Here is a 19176-nt window from a genome sequence, read left to right as displayed (position 1 = left end):
TCCACACACTCATTTTCCTTTTTCCATTTTCATCATTGATTTTTCAAATCCAGTTTTTACTTACTTTCCAAAAATTTGCTTTTTCAGTGAATTGTAATTAGATTTAATGATTTTTAGGTATAACTTTATTTCCTTTTGAAGAATATACATATAATCCATAAATGGTAATTAATTTCATTACCTACAACTATAAATTAACCCAAGAAAAATAAAAATAAAAACAAAAATCTAAATAAAATTTTGGTGGGAGGAAAAAAAAGGAGAGGGAAAATTAAAAAAAAAAAAGAGAAGCAAAGCGCAATCGCCGTAGACGCCGCCAAGGCAAAAAGCCACGTAAGAACGGGAAGAACAACACATTAGCCAAAGCCATTGAGGAACTCCGAAGCAAGAGGTTTGGACGACACAGCTGGAGACAGGCTGTCACCAACAAAGTCCCACTCACCTATTCCCCAAAACTACGTTCTTCCTTTATTTCTCCTTCTTCATTCCCCTCTTTCATTTTTCTCTCTCCGAATCTTCATTTCTACTTTCGCCACCAGTTTTTAGGGTTTCTTGATCCTTTTCTTTGATTCTCCGTTTCGTCTTCCTACCTCGACGGATCAAGATTCCTCTCTTTGTAAGCTCTTCAGCGGTCTAACTTTTATGCGTTTCTGGGTTTTTTGGGCTTTTTTTGGCGTTTTTCTTTATTTGTTTGGTATTGTTGAGATTAACGGATTTTTATGATATTTTTGATGAAATTTGGTAGCATTTTGGCATAATGATTGTACTGCATGCACCGGCGATGACTATGAATTTTAGGAAGTTCGATGAATTTGTGTTTTCTTTTTGTTCGTAAATTTTCAAAATGCTTAGATTTGAATTATTGATTAGCTGGAGGTTTTAGTTTTTTTATTTGTTTGTTTGAATAATTTGTAGTTAATGACAGAGGGAAGTTTAAGGAAACAAATCTATATGTTTTGCAACTTCTGTTAATTCTTTAAAGGTTAGAGGAAATCATGCTTATTTCTACAATGGTAATTGCAGGAAAAAGCTTTTCCCTTTGCTATCAGGTAATTTTCTTTAAGCTTAAATTAATCGAAAAACTGGGTGAATTGTTTAGATTTTTCAGTGTGGTTTTAGGCAATCGATTTTATCCTTTTTTACTACAATAAATTAAGTCGCGGATCGCATAAGGAGCAACATTTTTTTTTATCAAAGTATAAGGAGCAACATTGATAGATGAACAAGGGGATGTGTTAGTATCAAAATTTCTGTAAATTTTATTATAACTTCCTGTGGAATTTAATGTCTGGAACATTTTTTACCTTTTATTTTTTCTTTCATAGGAGAAGTATTTGTGGGGCTGAAGGTGGTGGGTTTTATTATATTGTTCTGCATGCTATATAGAAATCTTTCTTCTTTTGTTATAATAGTTGACTTCATAATATTTTTGGTTATTTTCTGATTTATTCCCATAACTATTCCTCAGGTTTTTGGACAAAATCATTAAGTTTGAGCTAAACCTTCAAGTTATTGGCTGAAACAGCAGCCTTAATTTGAAACTTGTAAGTTCTGAATCAGTTGGTGCTTGACATACATGGATCTTGTAGACGGGCAAGAAGATACCTGAGTTTGTTTGATAATGCAGCTTAATCATCTTCTCCCATAGTTAATCTTAGCACTGTCCAGTAATAATTCAGTAATAGCTTGTGGATATAATTCTCAGAAGGCTGCTTGTACACATTCAGAGGATCCTTTGTATCCATGCTGGCAGAGAGTATGCGTGGAATCTGTGTTTTGGGTAATGCCCCAGACGAGTTATTCTGCCGAAGCATTCGGTGTGTTGACAATTTGTCTAGTTGCTCTGTTGGTTCTTCTTGGTTTGGTGTGCATTGCATACTTGTTTTACTTGCGTTCACATGTTCTTAGACAAGGATTTATTCAGCTTAGTTATTTCAATGGGCCTTGGATCATCCGAATCACGTTTATTTTGTTCACCATCTGGTGGGGTTTTGGTGAAATTATACGGTTAAATTTTCTAAGACGGCAAGGAAGAGTGTTGAATGCACTCAATTTGAAATGGCAAGAAAACATCTGCAAATGTTACATTGTGTCGAGTTTAGGTTTTGCAGAACCTTGCATGTTCCTCACTCTCGTTTTTCTTCTTCGTGCTCCATTACAGAATATAAACACAGGCATTCTAAGCAGAAAATGGAATGGGAAAACAGCACGCTATGTTATTCTCTACTGCCTCCCTGTGTTTGTTCTTCAACTTATTCTAATTTTGATTGCACCAAAGTTACACAAGGATAGGAGAGATTTACCGTCGTATTTCACAAGATCAGCTGCTCCAGTGAGGCAGAATTCTGATGACATTGCTCTTTGCACTTACCCTTTACTGAATACTATTCTTCTAGGGCTTTTTGCCACCATCTTGACTGCCTACTTGTTTTGGCTTGGGAGACAGATTTTGGAATTGGTTATCAATAAGGGTTTGCTGAAGAGAGTTTACACATTAATTTTCTCGGTTTTGAGTTTACTTCAATTAAGGGTTGCTTTACTTGGTTTATCTGTTTTATCTAAACCAGAAGAATTTCTGTTTGAAGCGCTTGCCTTCTCTGCTTTTATTGTCCAACTATGTTGTGCTGGGGTCTGCATTTGCATACTTGCATATTACCCGGTTAAGGATTGTCTTGCCCTGGGGAATCTTCACAACTTGGAGGCTACTAGGAGAAGGGGTTTTCTTGATGGTCAAAATGATACGGTTTCTCTTATCGCTGATCCGAGCCGTCTTGAAGGAAGTGTCGATGCCTCCTCTGTGCGTGGATCAATTTCTTTTCGGATGTATGAAAATGATGGAACCTCGACACCGACATTCGTGGAGCTGAGCTGCATCTCTAGCTGAGAATGTAACCCCACCTCGGACTACTGGGAGCAACCTTCAACACATGCTCGTGGACGACAAGAAAGTAAGCAAAGAAGAAACTGAGTAGTTGTGATGAATATCAATTTTGTGGTTAAGAAATCTGATTGTAAAGGGTTTAGCTTCAATAAGGATTCTTAATTCTTGGTTTGTTTTTCTAATTTTAGATATGATGGTTTTTGCTCGATGCAATCTATAATCCGATTCCCCTTTTCTGTAACGTTTCTTATAGCCATATTTTTAAAATAAAAAAAAAGTCTGCATCCATAGTGTTTAAATTTACCTTGTTTTCTTTTCGAAACTTATAATTTGATGGTATAATATGAAATACCAGCAAGTAGTAATGTAATAATAAGCAGCTGGAGTTCCGTTACGTAAGTCGGATTCTGAATTATTAAATAAACTAGAGATTTTTTACTCCCTTTGTAAAAAAGTTTCCAAATTTATTCAACTCCTGTAGGTATATATTTGTATGTTCCATCATGTTAAATAAAAAACCTAGGGTTAATTTTGTGGTTTGCCTCCTTCAACTATTGCTTCTTTTTTTTATTCTTCTCAGGTAATCAATTTCCTTTATGTTATTATGAGCTCTTGTTCTACGTTATTTGTTGTCTTTAATTATATGATATATTTGCTTCAATCGGCCAAATTTGAAGTTTTTTTACCCGGTGAAGCAAAGCAGAGCTAAGGCCAAAATTATAGATTTTTTTTCCCTTTCAATTCTCATGTTATAAGAAGTTGTTAAATTTATAAAACTAACGATTCAAAACATTAATCAGCACTGCAAATTCTAACCGTATATATACATATATAAATATGCATGTTTACTCGGCAAACATGTTCGAAACGCTTATGGACCAGTCCTAAACCAAATAATAATAACTGCAGGATGCCGGAAAACTTTTCTTTGAAGGAGACCAAGCCGAATATAGGTGGAGGGAGAGTTTCCGGTGGCAGGGAAAAGCTCACATCCTCATTCGATCTAGTTGAAGTGACACATTTTTTATTTGTCAGAGTAGTGAAAGCGAGAGATTTGGCATGCAGCAATGCCACTGTCGGCGGTGGCGTTTGCCACCCGTTTGTTGAAATAAAAATTGGAAACTATAAGGGGAGCACCAAGTACTTGGAGATGAATAAACCAAACCCAGAATGGAACCAAGTGTTTGCCTTCACAAAAGATCGAATTCAATCCTTATCCGTGGAGATCACCGTGAGAGAAAAGGAATTTGTAAACGATGAGTTTATAGGTAAGATTGCAATTGACATGTCTGACATTCCAACACGAGTTCCACCGGATAGTCCACTCGCCCCACAGTGGTATAAATTGGAGGCCGAGGCCAATTCATCAGTTGGTGAGTTGATGTTGATTCTTTGGTTCGGGACACAAGCTGATGAAGTGTTCATTGATGCATGGCATTCAGATGTAGCCTCTGTTAGTGGTGACAGCATTACGAATACTCGTTCCAAGGTCTACCTTTCACCTAGACTTTGGTATCTTAGAGTCAATATAATTGAAGCACAGGATTTGGTGGTGCCCGGAGATAAGAATCGGATTCCAGAGGTTTATGTCAAGGCTGCTCTTGGGAATGTGAAGTTGAGGACAAGAGTTTCGGCAGACAAGTCATTGAATCCTAGATGGAACGAAGATTTGATGTTTGTTGCAGCAGAGCCCTTCTATGATCATTTGGTTCTGACCGTGGTAGATAAAAACAATGAGGAGGAAATTAGCCTCGGAAGGTGCATGGTTCATCTATCTGAGGCCTACATAAGGTGGCTGCCTGAATCTGTGAGTGCAAAATGGTATAATGTAGAGGGAGGCGGAGATGTGGTGGAGGAGCTAAAGTTTGCTAGTAAGCTTAACATGAGAATATCTTTGGATGGTGGCTATCATGTGTTTGATGAATCCGTTGATTGTAGCAGTGATTACCGAGCGACGTTTAAGGGGTTGTGGCCACCAGCAATTGGTGTGTTGGAGTTGGGAATTATAGGTGCCAGTGTTTTGGTTCCAATGAAGTCAAGAGATGGACGTGAAACTACAGATGCTTATTGTGTGGCCAAATATGGACCTAAATGGGCAAGGACAAGAACTGTAGTCAACAGCTTTTCTCCAAAATGGAATGAACAATACACTTGGGAGGTTTACGATCCGTATACGGTCCTTATTATCGGAATTTTCGATAACTGCCACCTCAACGGAGAGAAAGGTCCAAATCCAAAAGACCCAAGTATTGGGAAGCTAAGGATCCGATTGTCCACCCTTTCGACTAATCGGGTTTACACCTATTCGTATCCTCTCATAGCACTTCAACCAAGTGGAGTTAAAAAGATGGGAGAAATCCAGTTGGCTTTGAGATTTACATCCCCATCTTATACAAGTTTACTAGCAGCTTATGCACGACCTTTATTTCCCAAAATGCACTACATTCACCCATTGTCGGTATATCAGCTCGATAGTTTAAGGCAACAAGCCATTGGCATTCTATGTTCAAGGTTGAGCAGTGCCGAACCGCCGTTAAGGACAGAGGTTACTGGGTGCATGTTGGATGCTGGTTACCAATTGTGGAGTCCCCGAAAGGCCAAAGCCAACACAGAAAGACTAATTGATGCAGTCCATGTAATCACGGAGGCATGGAAATGGTTTGATACGATAAAGAAGTGGAACAATCCTGCAGCAAACGTTTTAGTCATAGTGTTGTATTTGATTGTGGTGTTTTATCCAAGTTTGGTACTGCCTACGTTGCTTATCTACTGCTTTCTAATTGGGATTTGGCAATACCGGAAGCGGCCACGGGATCCAACGCACGGCGATATCAAACTGTCGCTGGCCGATTCGACGAATGCCGAGGAATGGGACGAAGAGTTCGACACATTCCCGTCATCTAAACAAGGTGATGTACTTAGAATGAGGTATGATCGATTGCGAAGCATGGCAGGAAAGGTTATGGTAATGGTTGGGGACTTAGCAACTCAAGGAGAGAGGTTGACTGCTTTGTGGAGTTGGCAGGATCCGGTAGCTAGTGCTATATTTCTAGCGTTTTGTGTGATGGCTGCCGTAGTTTTTTGCAGCGGACTAGTTCCTCCGAGGTGCATACTTGTAATGGTGGGATTGTTTGTGATGAGACCTCCAAGTTTCGGCATTGACATTCCTTGCGCACCCCAAAACGTGTTCGGAAGATTGCCCACAAAAACAGATTGCATGTTATAATATAAGTATTAAAGTAATTATAAGCAGCTGGAAGATACGTTACGTAAGTAGGATTCTGAATTATGTAATAAATAATTAAAGAAAATTCTGTTGATTATCTTTTCTTGGCTTGGTAGTGAATTCTCTAGAATATACCATTGCCAGCTTGTTTTACATTTGTTTTTGGCTTGATGATGAACATGGACCAGGTCACCGCCAGCTAACAGGGCATTGTGGTTGGTATTCCATGGAGAAAAGTTAAGCAATACCATAAACGTTACAGTCAACGTCAAACCATAAGAAAAAGAAAATTACTGATCGGAAAGCTCAAGAATAAACAGCTTCCAGAAGATTCGACGACCGATCTACCGCATTTAGTCAAAACAACTCCTTCACGTGAAGGTAGTAGTAGAGAAATGAGACATGACTTTAATTTAATTTAATTTAAGCTTAAGAATTAAGACCAACAAAGTCTGGGTGTTTTAGTCATTTCGCTAGTCAAAAGTCGATTTGTCTTACCGTGTGGCGCCGGCGCGTGTTTTCATAAATTCACATGCTTGCTTTATTTATGTAATACGCAAAATACCCTAACAAAGCTCCACCGCTAATCCTTCGATACCGAACCTTTTGAAGAACGAAAAGCAATGGCTTCATTCGAGCAAGCGCCGCCCGGAAATGCGAAAGCCGGGGAGAAGATCTTCAAAACCAAGTGCGCGCAGTGTCACACCGTAGATAAAGGCGCTGGTCACAAGCAAGGTCGGTCAGATCTGATTTTGTTCTTCTTTGAATTCAGTTATTTTTATCGAACTTCTTAACTTTTTGCTTTTGTTAGTTAATCATATGCTAGCAATCTTATATCAAATTTATTTCATGTTCATATCTTTCAAATGTTTAGTAAGAATTATTTGGTCATTTTCTATTCTCAGATTCAGTAACTTTTTAGATCCTATATGTGAACTGATAGAGGCTCTTGAATTTGAAAAACGAAAAGAACTTTTTAAGTGCATAGATTACTTAGATTTTCATTGAAACAAAGCGATTCACACTGGATTCTATGTTGATATAGATCTATTCTTGATACAATTTGATGTTTTAGCTTTTACTACTTTTTGAAGTTTAGGGAAGAATAAGTTGAGAATTTTTAAATTTGCAGGGCCAAATTTGAATGGGCTTTTCGGGAGGCAGTCCGGCACAACTGCGGGATACTCTTATTCCGCTGCTAACAAAAATATGGCTGTGATTTGGTCAGAGAACACATTGTATGACTACTTGCTTAATCCTAAGAAGGTATGTCGGATTCCTTTCTTTTTGTGTGTGTATGTAATCGGTTGTGCTTGTTATTGTATGTTTGTAACTACTCAGTATATTCCTTGACTTTGTGTCTTCATTGTATGGATCATATAATGATTTTGAAATATAATATTAACTAGAGCTGCTAGGTTTCCTTGTTAAACTCTGCAGCTTATCTTTGAACTTCCATTTGGGGTCATATATTTAGAGGCTTTATTATTCATTGGTAATATTAGCTAATTATGCGTTTCAAAAGAACATGAGAAAGATTAGTTCTGTAAGATAGGATTGGTTCTACTGTGTGTTACGGTCAAACCAACATGAGAAACTGATGATATAGAGTAGTTGATATGATTACCTTGTCGTCAGCACAATGTTAATAATAGCTTATTACTCATTGGTCCTTAGTGACATAAATGATAGCCAACATTCAGGTGTACAACATAAAGCGGTAAGAATGTTATTTATGTACAAAGATGTGCATACTCTGGCGACGTAAGAAATCATATCTTGTTGCTATTGTTTAGCATCAAAAGGTGATTCCTTACAAGATTGTTCTTAAATGATGGTAGTGTAGTCATTGATGTTGACTTCTGTTGCTGTAGCTACGCTTTCTAGGTAGTTTATCTCAGTTCAGGAAGATATCTTTTATTCATATTCTTGATTATTTATTGCTGCTTTAAATTAGCTATTACTATGTCTGCATTTCGGTGGTTTTATTGCTTTTGGTGTTATTAGCTGGTTTTAGTTCCCAAAAAAAAAAAAAAAAAAAACACTTGTGCACAGGCTTTAGCTAAGTATGAAGTAGATATATCAACACTAGCTTAGCTGATATGCCTTGATTTGAATCTTGGTTTGTGAGAAAAGTACCTTCTCATAATATCTTTTAGGAAAACCCAAACTAACAAATATCTGTTGACGAACTAATTAAGTAAAGGGATAATTGAAAAAAATGATACATAAATCACTGAGTTTATTAATCAATTAAAATAAAATGCTTCCTAATAAATTTGACATTGAATTGACCCCTTCACCTTTGATCTTGATTGAATAAAAAATGGGTTATTATGATCTCGAGCAAGCCGCTATGGTGAAATCGGTAATTCGGTATACATGCTGCTCTTAGGAAGTAGTGCTAGAGCATCTTGGTTCGAGTTTAAGTGGTGACATAGTATCATCTAAAAGGGATAGAATTAAGCCTTATAATGAATTTAATTCCTGATTTCCTTTCTATAAGATCTAGAAACTTGCTTTTCTTCATTAATTTTATGATTTTTTTCCGACTTTAGAGCATATATTAACTCATATTTTTCAATCGTTTCATTGTAGCCATAACTCATTTTTTAACCTTATTCTTATTAGTATATGAAGTTGTAGGACTTCATGATTCATTAACTCATAATTTTCATTCATTTCAATTGCAATTGCAATTGCTTTTTAACCTTATTAGTATATGAAGTTGTAGGACTATATGATTCATTAGAGAAGGGAATGATAGTTACCTTTTTTTTCTGGAACGAGATACTCCTTGTTCTTCTAATTAACCTTTTATTTTATTTTTTTAAGAAAAAGTAATTTCCATGATATTGAAAGATAGGCTTGAATTTATAAAAACTAACAACTTGGGTTTGTGTCAAATTGTAAAATTCATATATTTGTGAGTGAACAAAACTATAGAATTAGTCTCGGATGGCTGTAATGTGTATTATCCATACAACTGAGCTTGGTTGACTGGAATGTGTATTATCTGTACAATTAGAATAATTATTTTAACCAATGATACGCCAATGATACGGTATTTGATCAGAAAGCTAGTATTTCATCCGACTTGTTTATTTTTTAATTTCCAATAGATTTACATCTTTGGTTAATGTGTTGTGTGTTGTTCGCTGTTTAAGAAATCCTGTTTAAGCAGTTATACCATCCATACATAGTGTGTTTTGATCTAAATTGCTGGGTTAAAATTGCTTTTGCAGTATATTCCTGGGACAAAGATGGTTTTCCCCGGATTGAAGAAGCCACAGGATCGTGCCGATCTCATTGCTTATCTCAAGGAATCAACTGCCTGATGGGTGTGCTTTTTATCAGCTATTTTGGAACAAATGAAAGAGTTTTTGATCAATGATTTTTTTTCTTTTTGTTACATGATATAAAAACTAGGCGATTCGCATAATAAAAGGAAAACAGCTCCAATATAAATTGGGTTTTGGAGTTGAACCGAGTAGTGAAAAAGATTTGTGTAAGACCAATCACATGAAAAGTGAGGCATTTCAAATTTTCATGATTTATTTAGGCTCCAACAGTTTCACTGTTAGGTGCTGATAACTTGTTTATATTAATTCTTGATGGGATTTGGATGATTTGCTTGGTAGCCTGGTAGGTGTGGTGCAAATATTGATTTGAACTTTGTTTAGGGCATTGAATATCTCACCCTTTTTTCAAGAGTGAATAACTCTTTTAAATTGGTTTTCAGGTATCATCTATTGCTCAAATAATAATCAACACACTTGTTTTTGTAACTACGTCCATCCGAACATCAAAATTGCATACCCCTAGTGAATGGGGAAGAGGTTGAATACCATATTTTTCATATACTTGCATTTGAAGCTGTAGTGAATAATAATATCATGGCATATGTAACTCAATTTTGAATGAATCATAAATAAAGGAAATAGGACATTGCCAAATGGCAATTAAATTGCAGCAGATATTAGGAATGGGTTTTTTTTCTTTAATTATTCAAATTTGAATATTACAATTTGACTCTAAATACGATATCCAATTATAGGTATTTTGTAATTAATGGATTTGGGATACCCAAAATTGAATATTGTTAGAAATGGTAGGTTTAGAAAATTAGAATTACTACTTGAAGGGTTGAATATTACTGTCAAATTATAGAAGAAGCTTTTGGAAACAGAGTGTCTGAAGAGAATGTTTAATTGGGTCAATGATTTTGAAGGCTCTCATGCATGGTATTTGTTGGAGTTTCATTGGCTAAATATAGCAAAGGCAAGTTAATTTGAATTAGTTAAAATCATGTAATGAACTAAAATGACTTGTAAAGAAGGGTCTCAAGGTCTTTTTTTTTTAATAATGTAGGATTTTTTGAAATACATGAAACTTCAACATTCACCTTCGTATCTAAATAAATAATGTAGATTCATATAATAGATATTCAAAACATCTATCCTTATCCGCTTCAAATCTATAGTGGATAGTAATTTACAAATTTGATCCTTATATTATTTAAATGCACAATCCAAATTACCATTTCTATCATAAACTGGAGTTTGGGCGAGGTATGTCCCTCGTCTAGCATTAAAAATAAATTATTTACCTCCCTAAAGAAAACAACAAGGGCTAAATTCTTTCATTAATCCTTGTAAATTGTAGATTTAATAATTATATTTTAATTTATTTATTTTAAATTTTATATTCTTCTAAATTTTCAATCCTGATAAAATGATAATTATTAAATTGATTAAATTCAAACTTAAAATTTAAAATTTTAAAAAATTCAAGAATCCAACTAATAACATAATTTAATTTTGATGGAATAAATACACGACGGGCACTGACATCCCTCTGATTGGTTAGTTGTCGAAATTCTGGTGTGTATTTAACGATTTAAGTAATTATTAAGAGGTTTGTTTGTATGCGAGGGCTGTTCATGTTTTCTTTTACATATGCACCGAAGTTGTAATATTCAGTGAACGATTGAAGTAAATGGGAGGGGTTGGTGTATTTGTTTTATTTACTTCACATGTGATGTACTTCAAATTACTAGGTAAAATTTAAGACATGTACTCGTCAATCAAAAATAAAAACAACTCTCTCGTTGGGCTGTATTTGTTACATGATTTCATAAATATAATTATTTTATATTATACAGCTGATTAAAGCTAATCATATACAGCCCTATATTTTATAATATTGCCTACAATGACAATCAAGCTAATCTATATAAATAATGAAAGATTTATTCATGTGGGCTTTACCTACAGCACACAATATTATGCTACTAAATAAATGATATTTATGAAAGTTGCAGTTTTTACATTTATAAGTACGATTGGGTTTTAGTTTTATTGACATGAATATTGTTGTCAATGCAGGATGACGTAAATTTGAGTGCACTGAAACTCGTTATCCTTCTATTTATAAGTTAAGTTTATTATTTAATATTATTTGATGTAATGTTTTTTTTTATAAATAATTATAATTATAATAAACAAATAAGGTTGAATAATTACTTCTAAAAGGATGAAAAAACTAGCCAGGTAGGAGAATGAATCATGACCAATGCCCTCACTGATTCTCCTTCCCCTCCTTTTAAAGGAATCTCAATTTAATTTTCAAATAATGGAGTCTCGTTTGTTCCTTTCTTCTTAATTTCTCTCTCTGTCGGTTAGCCCTCTAACTTTTCAATGCAACAACAGGAAGTTATTAAATCAGGGTTAAAAAAACCAAAGTTGTTGAAAGTGATGCAACACACATATCACGTAGCAATATTATTTTCTTCGTTGTCAACGTCGGAAGATGGTGACACGCATTGAACTACATGTGCTTAGAAGCTGGCCATATACAATTGTCGTCTCTCAAAATTTGTCCCCACTTTTGGCTTTTTTATCTCCCCATTAATTTCCACTTTCTTCCCTACACCAAACAATGACGACTAAAAGCTCCAAATATAAATTATTCCTGACACAGCTCATACACCCTTTAACGCATCAAATTTAGGTGTTGTTTTCTTTTCATCTTCCTACTACCTTTTGATTTCCCTTTCAGTGTTTTGTGATAAACAATAGTTTTTAGACTATTAATTTACTTCTCTCTTTGCTATATTACCCTTCAATTCCTAGTCGGCTGCAGCGGCAATTTCTTCTCTTTGTCTCCGTGTTTTCAGTCACTTTCCCCATGTTGCTGTCGAAGAAACAACCCTCTGCTGCTGCAACTCAATGGATAGAGAAAGTCAAATACCATAAAAATAGTGATTCCTACTTCAAGTTCTTGGGCAATCCTCACTTTAGATACACTGCCTTTCTTTTGGTGTTTCTTTCTTTATGGTTTTTGTTACAAGTCTTTTGGTTCCCACCCACAAAACCCACCCAAACCAAGTTCTCCATCACCACCCCAAAGCCATCGGCCGGGAAATGTAATGGGAATGTCGCGGTTTATGTGTATAATTTGCCGGCGGAATTTAACCTCGGTCTTCTCGATGACTGTAGCCATTTGAATATTTATACCAATATGTGTCCGCATGTGGCTAGCCATGGTCTAGGTCAGCCGTTGGACAACATGGACCTTCAGTCGAGTGACTCAAACCCCTGGTTCGCTACCCATCAGTTCATCGCCGAGATGATATTCCATGCACGTGTGGACAACCATCCGTGTCGCACGTGGGATCCTTCCAAGGCCAATTTGTTCTACGTACCTTTCTACGGCGGTCTGCATGTGTCCAGCAATTTCCGCGAACCAAACCACGCGATTCGCGACGCATTGGCCGTGAAATTGGTAGACTACCTCCAAGCTCAACCCACGTGGCGGAAGAACAACGGGAAGGACCACTTCCTTGCACTAGGGAGAACCTCATGGGATTTCATGAGAACCGACAGTGGACCTGACTTCGGGGCAAACTGTCTTCTCAACCTGCCATGTGTTAAAAACATGTCGGTGCTGACCGTGGAGAGGAACCCCTGGAAAGGTTCAAACCAACACGGTATCCCGTACCCTTCATACTTCCATCCTTCCACGTCAGATCAAATGATGACGTGGCAGAACATGATGCGACAGTCAAACCGACCCTACTTGTTCTCCTTCATTGGTGCGCCACGTAAAGGGGTTGGTAAAGCAGCCATTAGAGACGAAATGATAAAGCAATGCATGGAGTCCACTCAATGCAAGATACTCAAATGTGACCATGGCAACCCCAAGTGTTATAACCCTAGTGAGATTCTCAAAGTGATGAGAGAATCTCGGTTTTGTTTGCAGGCTCCGGGAGATTCATTCACCCGAAGGTCGACTTTCGACGCCATACTTTCCGGTTGTATTCCGGTGTTCTTTTCTCGGCACACGGCGTACACACAGTACTCCTGGTTTTTACCGGAAGAGGCTTCGAAGTACTCGGTTTACATGGACGAACAAAGCGAGGAAAGCAAAAGAATAGAAGAGGTGTTGATGAAGATACCGAAAGAAGAGGTGGACACAATGCGTGCTACGGTGATTGATATGATCCCAAGGCTCACTTACGCACACCCTAATGCGAGCCATAGCGATGTTGGCTTCGAAGATGCCGTCGACGTTGCGCTTCAAGCATTGGCACAGCATGTTAGGGACAAAATATAATAAGGAATAAAAAATAATAAATTGGAGGAAAAGAAAGGTATGTGTAGACTGTAGAGGTAGTTGATGTGAATTGAATTCAAGGGAAAAGAAAAAGTATGTTTAGAGATGAGAATTGAATTGAATGTATATGCATACCAAAATTTTATTTTTTATTAATAACTGAGCCTGTGTGGTCACTCTTTCTGCTTTTTACAATGATTCGCTGCATATTTATTCCAATGACTATTAGGTTAAATTAGTTTTTTATTATTAAATAGATTAATTTAGTGGTTATATTAATAAAATGATTAAATATAAAATGTCAAAATTTGAAAATATTAACTCTATCTTTTTTAAATAGTAAATATTTTTAAATATTATAAGTACTAAACAAATCAATTTAATAGTCTCAATGGGACCTTTAAGTGACATTCACCGATGACTATATATATGTAGCAAATGTTTTTGCAGCTTCTTTTTGTTTGGTTTGGTGTTTACTGTAAATGATATGGGGCATGAAAAGTACACCGGGGGCCCTCTACCTTTAATTGATGGATTTTGAAAACTTTTACGTGTTCATAGCAAATTTTTATATTTATATAATTTTTGATCAGTTTTTAAAGATTAAATTTTTTATAGTTGACTTTTTCAAGAATGTTGTCATCAACCAAACAGTTTGCTAATGTGAATTTGGTTGTGGCCAACCTTTCACAAGCAAGGTCCATTATTCAAGACCAATATTAAATACACTCGATGCACTGTGTGTGAAAATGAATGTAGAGAAAATTGATTTGTATTACAAGATATTCAACATCCTTCTAACAATATGATAAAAGATAGTTACATCTAGTTGCATTTAGCTACGATGAAAACTATATATATATTAAATACACCCAATAACATATGTGACATCCAGTTAAATTGCACTTAATGGTTAACAATAACCATGAATCCATGATCATGGTTATCTTGTAGTAAGTTAAATGTCTTGCAACTTTTGTCTCCTGGCCGAAATTTGCTGATTGTTTTTTCTGTGCAAAGTGAAAACAAAACACTCCGAATATGCTGAACTCAAGTGAAATGTGGTCCTCAAGAGGGTGCCATAGATAGGGTAACATGTCCTTAGGCATTGGCACCCAACCGTATCTAATATTCCCGGATTGAGACTCACAAAACATAACTTGCTCTTCTCCCCTGATACCTTTGTCGATATATATGGTTTTGAACGACAAGGTCTGCCTAAGCATTATTGAACCAACCACACAATTATTAATCCCATATCCACATCGGCTCCATACGCATGAAGCATCATCAATGTTGGGAATCATTATCACATCAAGAGATACCTGGTTCCAACTCTTGCAAACTGCACTCATTAGGATTCGATCCGACCAATGAAGTTTCCCCACTATGACTATGTATCCGACCATATCATTGGGAAGCTTAGACCAATCTCTTTGTCCCTCGGCCACCATGGACCCAAATACTACTTCTATCATCCAGTCTATACTCCAACTATAACCTAATAAAGCTACCTATCCATCCAACTTAAAAAGTTTGAGAGAATCCATTGGCCTTTTTTTTTTAATTAGTTGAATTGTACAATGTAACTACAAGCCCAATACTACTAATCCTCCTTTTTTATTGAGCCTCTAATTCATTACTTAAGGCCTCTGCATATTGCCATTTAATTTAAACACTGTACAATTATTTTCATATGGTTAATAAAAACTGTGGGTCATAATCCATAAGTTCATCTGCCACCTACCTGTTTGCATAATTTCCTAAGGTGAATCCAAACCAAACAGATCAAAGAGTAAGGTTAAAACACTAATCAAGTACTACTACTACCTTCATTCACAAATTTCCTGCAGATATTAATTTCTTGTGTTCACAATTTTGGAATGCATGCTTGAGTACAATGTTCAAAGATCAAACACATTTTTCTTCGTGGAAATATAAATTTCAACCAAAGATATTCACAGAAAAACAAAAGATCTGCACACTGATGAGTGAAGTATTGAAGAAACTTGTGGAACGCTAAGAGGAGAATTGCTGGTTTGCTACCTTTTTGTAATTTAAAGGGCAACTCATTGAGCCTCTGAAGAAACTTTAACACCTTCTTCCACTTTCTTCAAACCATCTCCCATCTTATTCTCTGCTGCTTCCTTTGCTGTATCGTATGACGCATGTAATCCAAAGAAGAAATAGTACAACAGCAGCACAACAGTCCATATACCGAACCTTGCGAAGGATGCCCCGTCTATTGACCCTAGTAGGAATATGTTTATAGCAATGGAAGCCGATGGCAACCATGGTACCAACGGTACACCCCAGAGTTTTGGATTCCTAGCAGGAGGAACAGTAACATGAAGTGCTAGAGTAGCTGAGAACCAAATTGGCACGGTAATCACGTAAGAAATCCAATCATCGTTGTCACTCAGACCCCAATAAGCAGCTGTTGCGATTGAAGATGCAAGAATAAGCACGATGTAAGCAACTAGTTTGTTGCGGTTTGCTGTAGTTGTCTCACCACTGACGTAATATCGACGAACAAGAAGCGCCAGGGCCACAAGCGTGAAGATTAATAATGTTGATATCGATAGAAGATTGGCAAGAATATCAAGTTCTGTGAAGAAAGCAATAATTGCCGTTGCGGAAAGCATGACAACGGTAGCATTAATTGGTGTTCCAGTCTTGGGATGCACTTGTGCAAGCCATGGTGGCATCATGTGGGTTCGTGCAATATGTGTGAGATATCGTGCTTGACCAACGGCACCAACGAGTAAAACAGTTGTCATGCCTTTCAGTGCACCGGCAGCAACAATGTATTTAGCCCATGACATCCCAACAGCTTCAAATGCTACTGAAAATGGGGCATCCGCATTAATCTCACGGAACGGTTGCATTAAGCACAATGCTACAGCAAGCAAACAATATGCAGCTGTGGTTATTACCATGGATCCAACAAGACCAATAGGGATATCGCGAGCAGGGTTCTTAGTCTCTTCGGCCATCGTTGAAACAGCATCGAAACCAACATAGGCGAAGTAAAGCACAGCCGAAGACTTGAAGACTCCGCGAATGCCAAAGGGCATAAAATCACTATAGTTTTTGGCATCCGCTTTCGAGAAACCAGCAATGATTATGAAGAGAATGACTACAACATGGATGATGGAAGCAATGTAATTGAAGCGTGATGAGCCCTTGGTGCTAAGTACTGCAAGGACACAGATGACACATACAACAACAACTGCAATAGGATCAAGATGGCCATAATCCTCGGACATGCTGTGGACTATGATGCGGAAATCTTCGGGTTTGTGATTGCAGAGGGTGGCAAAATAGGAAGTCCATGACCGAGCCACCGCAGCACCTCCAATAACATACTCCAAGAGAATGTTACCGGCAGCAATGAAGGCCATGAAATCACCCAACTCCACTCTAAGGTAGGCAAATGAGCCACCTGAAAAGGTAAATTTTGCAAATTTGCCAAGTCATGTGTATTCCCGTGAATAAATATCCAAAATTTGTAATCCAAATCCCATTCAATGAAATGTGAATCCCATTCTATGGTATCAAGCTTGGCATATAATTAAACATATTATAACTATATAAATAAAGATTTTACAAACATTAGTCAAAGATTGTGCTACAGTAGGCAATTTACTGGTAAAAGAACACTTTATAGTCGATAACGTATGTGTAAGGGTTCTTATCAAAGTAGGACTTTTCGTACACTATCTGGGTCCCATTTCCAGCTAGCAAATTGCCTTTTTTTTTTCCATGAAAAGTCAAAAGTCAGCTTTCCTACACTACATGCCGAAAATGGACGGATATTGAATATTCAGCCAGATTCTTTACAGCTATTTTTTTTAGATTCCTCAAAGTTTATACAGATAAAGTCGAATCCCAGCAATTATCCAAACAAATTGGAAAAAATTTCGGAATTCTATATTAGAGATTTTAAAAAGATAAATAAAAATCCCAGTTAATAAATTTAAGATCAAAACTTTACTTATATCTTACCCGCAACAGGGATTTCAACAGCGAATTCAGTGTAGCAAAATACAGAAAGCATGGCCGAGATACCGGACACCACGTAGGATATAACCACAGCGGGGCCTGAAACTTCTCTAGCTTGGAGTCCGGTAAGTACGAAAATGCCGGCGCCAATGACGGCCCCGATACCGAACCATATGAGGTCCCACCAGGAGAGGGTCTTCTTCATTTCATGCTGGCTCCGAGCCTTGATTTCATGGAGCTCCGTTGAGTCAAGTGATCGGGTGAATACCCGATCCATAAACCTTCTCGGAGTTTGCTGGAGTGCTTGGACATAATTACCCCAGCTCTTAAATGACTCCTCTGGAAGAAAATCATCTTTGGTGCATGAACATCCTCGTCTCCTCACACCTTCGTTTCCAGTTGGACCGTCCAACCCCATCCTATTTTCCACCACAAATTTTTAATCAAAAAGGGAAAAAAAATTCAATTAATTTTCTCACACTTTCTCATAAACCAAACAGAAAATATATATATATACACACCTCGATGAAACAGGATCTTCTTACAAATGAAACCCAAACAGACAAGAGTAAGAGATTTTATAATTAATTAGTTTTGTAGGACAAAGAGAAAGATTTGGAATCCAAATCCAAATCACATCTTTATTAAGAGTGCTAAAAATACTCCCAAAACGCATCCACACTGTAATAAATTATATAATATTTAAAGGAATCAGCAAAAGCATAACTATCAAAATCAAAATCTTACTTGGACAAAGATCCAAAACGGATGATAACCTGTGTTAGGCGAGAATTTAATGGGTCGCCGGCGATGGTACAGTATAGAAGAAGGAAGGAAGAAAAAAGAGGTGTTGAAGGCGGGAAATCTGTGACAGCACGTGAAGGTGTGAGAAGTGTATTTATATTTGGTGTTGGGTGTAAGAGTGAAGAAGGTACAGGCTGTTTACGGTTAATAACGAGAGTCAACAGACAGCTGGCTATCAAGTTGTGTAAGAGTGTATTTATATTTGTTTCTGGTGAATGGTGATGGTGAATATAAGTAACTACGAACGAAGAGCAATTGTGGAAGAAGCAAGCACATATTTGGGCTATATACTCGGTAACGTAATGTATTATTTTTGTATTTGGTTCTGATCTTACATGTCGAGCTGCTAATTGATCTACACCTCACCTCCGATCTTTACTCGCAAAATTTTGTTATTTAGACTCTTCATTCGTTAATAAATAAAAAGACAGATAGAGTGTCTAATTGTTGGTTGGTTTAATTCACCTAGTAATCTCTGCATACTGTTAAATCTAATGTTGAAAATATAAAATAATACACAAATTTTATCTGAAAATTTTTTCGAGAAAAAATTACTGTGAGAAAGATAAATTTAGTAATATTAAAAATGGAATGAGATAAGAAGAATTTCGACTACGTCTATTTAACGATTGAAAAATTTTAT

At 36.7% G+C, this 19176-nt stretch overlaps 5 protein-coding genes across 8 annotated transcripts; 4 read left to right on the top strand and 1 right to left on the bottom strand.

The window, feature by feature from the left end:
- Positions 1 to 226: 226 nt before the first annotated feature.
- Positions 227 to 3180, top strand: LOC108476204 (uncharacterized). Of its 3 annotated transcripts, none has more exons than XM_017778341.2 (3): positions 227 to 616; positions 1024 to 1049; positions 1469 to 3180. In XM_017778341.2, exon 3 carries the CDS (start codon positions 1784 to 1786, stop codon positions 2882 to 2884), a length of 1101 nt encoding a protein of 366 aa, XP_017633830.1. In that variant the 5' UTR covers positions 227 to 616; positions 1024 to 1049; positions 1469 to 1783; the 3' UTR covers positions 2885 to 3180. The 3 variants fall into 3 exon arrangements, with proteins under 3 accessions (XP_017633830.1, XP_052881280.1, XP_017633829.1); XM_053025320.1 differs by having other exon boundaries at positions 916 to 1049; XM_017778340.2 differs by lacking the exon at positions 1024 to 1049.
- Positions 3181 to 3726: 546 nt separating this feature from the next.
- LOC108475681 (FT-interacting protein 3-like) lies at positions 3727 to 6216 on the top strand. Its single transcript, XM_017777668.2, has one exon. The coding sequence runs from the start codon at positions 3792 to 3794 to the stop codon at positions 6105 to 6107; it is 2316 nt and encodes a 771-aa protein (XP_017633157.1). The 5' UTR covers positions 3727 to 3791; the 3' UTR covers positions 6108 to 6216.
- LOC108474462 (cytochrome c) lies at positions 6209 to 9736 on the top strand. The gene is made up of 3 exons (XM_017776392.2): positions 6209 to 6842; positions 7240 to 7373; positions 9353 to 9736. The coding sequence occupies exons 1-3, from the start codon at positions 6731 to 6733 to the stop codon at positions 9443 to 9445; spliced, it is 339 nt and encodes a 112-aa protein (XP_017631881.1). The 5' UTR covers positions 6209 to 6730; the 3' UTR covers positions 9446 to 9736.
- Positions 9737 to 12023: 2287 nt separating this feature from the next.
- LOC108476303 (probable xyloglucan galactosyltransferase GT17) lies at positions 12024 to 13919 on the top strand. Its single transcript, XM_017778477.2, has one exon. It carries the CDS (start codon positions 12297 to 12299, stop codon positions 13722 to 13724), a length of 1428 nt encoding a protein of 475 aa, XP_017633966.1. The 5' UTR covers positions 12024 to 12296; the 3' UTR covers positions 13725 to 13919.
- A 1606-nt stretch (positions 13920 to 15525) lies between these two features.
- On the bottom strand, positions 15526 to 18887 carry LOC108476302 (cationic amino acid transporter 1-like). Of its 2 annotated transcripts, none has more exons than XM_017778474.2 (3): positions 18477 to 18887; positions 17733 to 18148; positions 15526 to 17169 (listed from the first exon to the last, which is right to left on the bottom strand). In XM_017778474.2, the coding sequence occupies exons 2-3, from the start codon at positions 18145 to 18147 to the stop codon at positions 15794 to 15796; spliced, it is 1791 nt and encodes a 596-aa protein (XP_017633963.1). In that variant the 5' UTR covers position 18148; positions 18477 to 18887; the 3' UTR covers positions 15526 to 15793. The 2 variants fall into 2 exon arrangements, with proteins under 2 accessions (XP_017633963.1, XP_017633965.1); XM_017778476.2 differs by having other exon boundaries at positions 18506 to 18874.
- Positions 18888 to 19176: the final 289 nt, after the last annotated feature.

This window comes from Gossypium arboreum, chromosome 3 (genome assembly GCF_025698485.1).
Source record: "Gossypium arboreum isolate Shixiya-1 chromosome 3, ASM2569848v2, whole genome shotgun sequence".
Classification (NCBI taxonomy): domain Eukaryota; kingdom Viridiplantae; phylum Streptophyta; class Magnoliopsida; order Malvales; family Malvaceae; genus Gossypium; species Gossypium arboreum.
Note: the sequence above shows the minus strand (reverse complement) of the source record. Positions and strands in the feature narration are given on the sequence as shown.

Bases quoted from the DNA above. Each gene is read 5' to 3' on its own strand.
- LOC108475681 (XM_017777668.2), top strand. From the start codon at position 3,792: ATGCCGGAAAACTTTTCTTTGAAGGAGACCAAGCCGAATATAGGTGGA.
- LOC108476204 (XM_017778340.2), top strand. From the start codon at position 1,784: ATGCCCCAGACGAGTTATTCTGCCGAAGCATTCGGTGTGTTGACAATT.
- LOC108474462 (XM_017776392.2), top strand. From the start codon at position 6,731: ATGGCTTCATTCGAGCAAGCGCCGCCCGGAAATGCGAAAGCCGGGGAG. The intron at 6,843-7,239 runs GTCGGTCAGATC...TTAAATTTGCAG, and splicing joins AGGCGCTGGTCACAAGCAAG to GGCCAAATTTGAATGGGCTT. The intron at 7,374-9,352 runs GTATGTCGGATT...TTGCTTTTGCAG, and splicing joins ACTTGCTTAATCCTAAGAAG to TATATTCCTGGGACAAAGAT.
- LOC108476303 (XM_017778477.2), top strand. From the start codon at position 12,297: ATGTTGCTGTCGAAGAAACAACCCTCTGCTGCTGCAACTCAATGGATA.
- LOC108476302 (XM_017778474.2), bottom strand. From the start codon at position 18,147: ATGGGGTTGGACGGTCCAACTGGAAACGAAGGTGTGAGGAGACGAGGA. The intron at 17,170-17,732 runs GTAAGATATAAG...TTACCTTTTCAG, and splicing joins TGTTGAAATCCCTGTTGCGG to GTGGCTCATTTGCCTACCTT.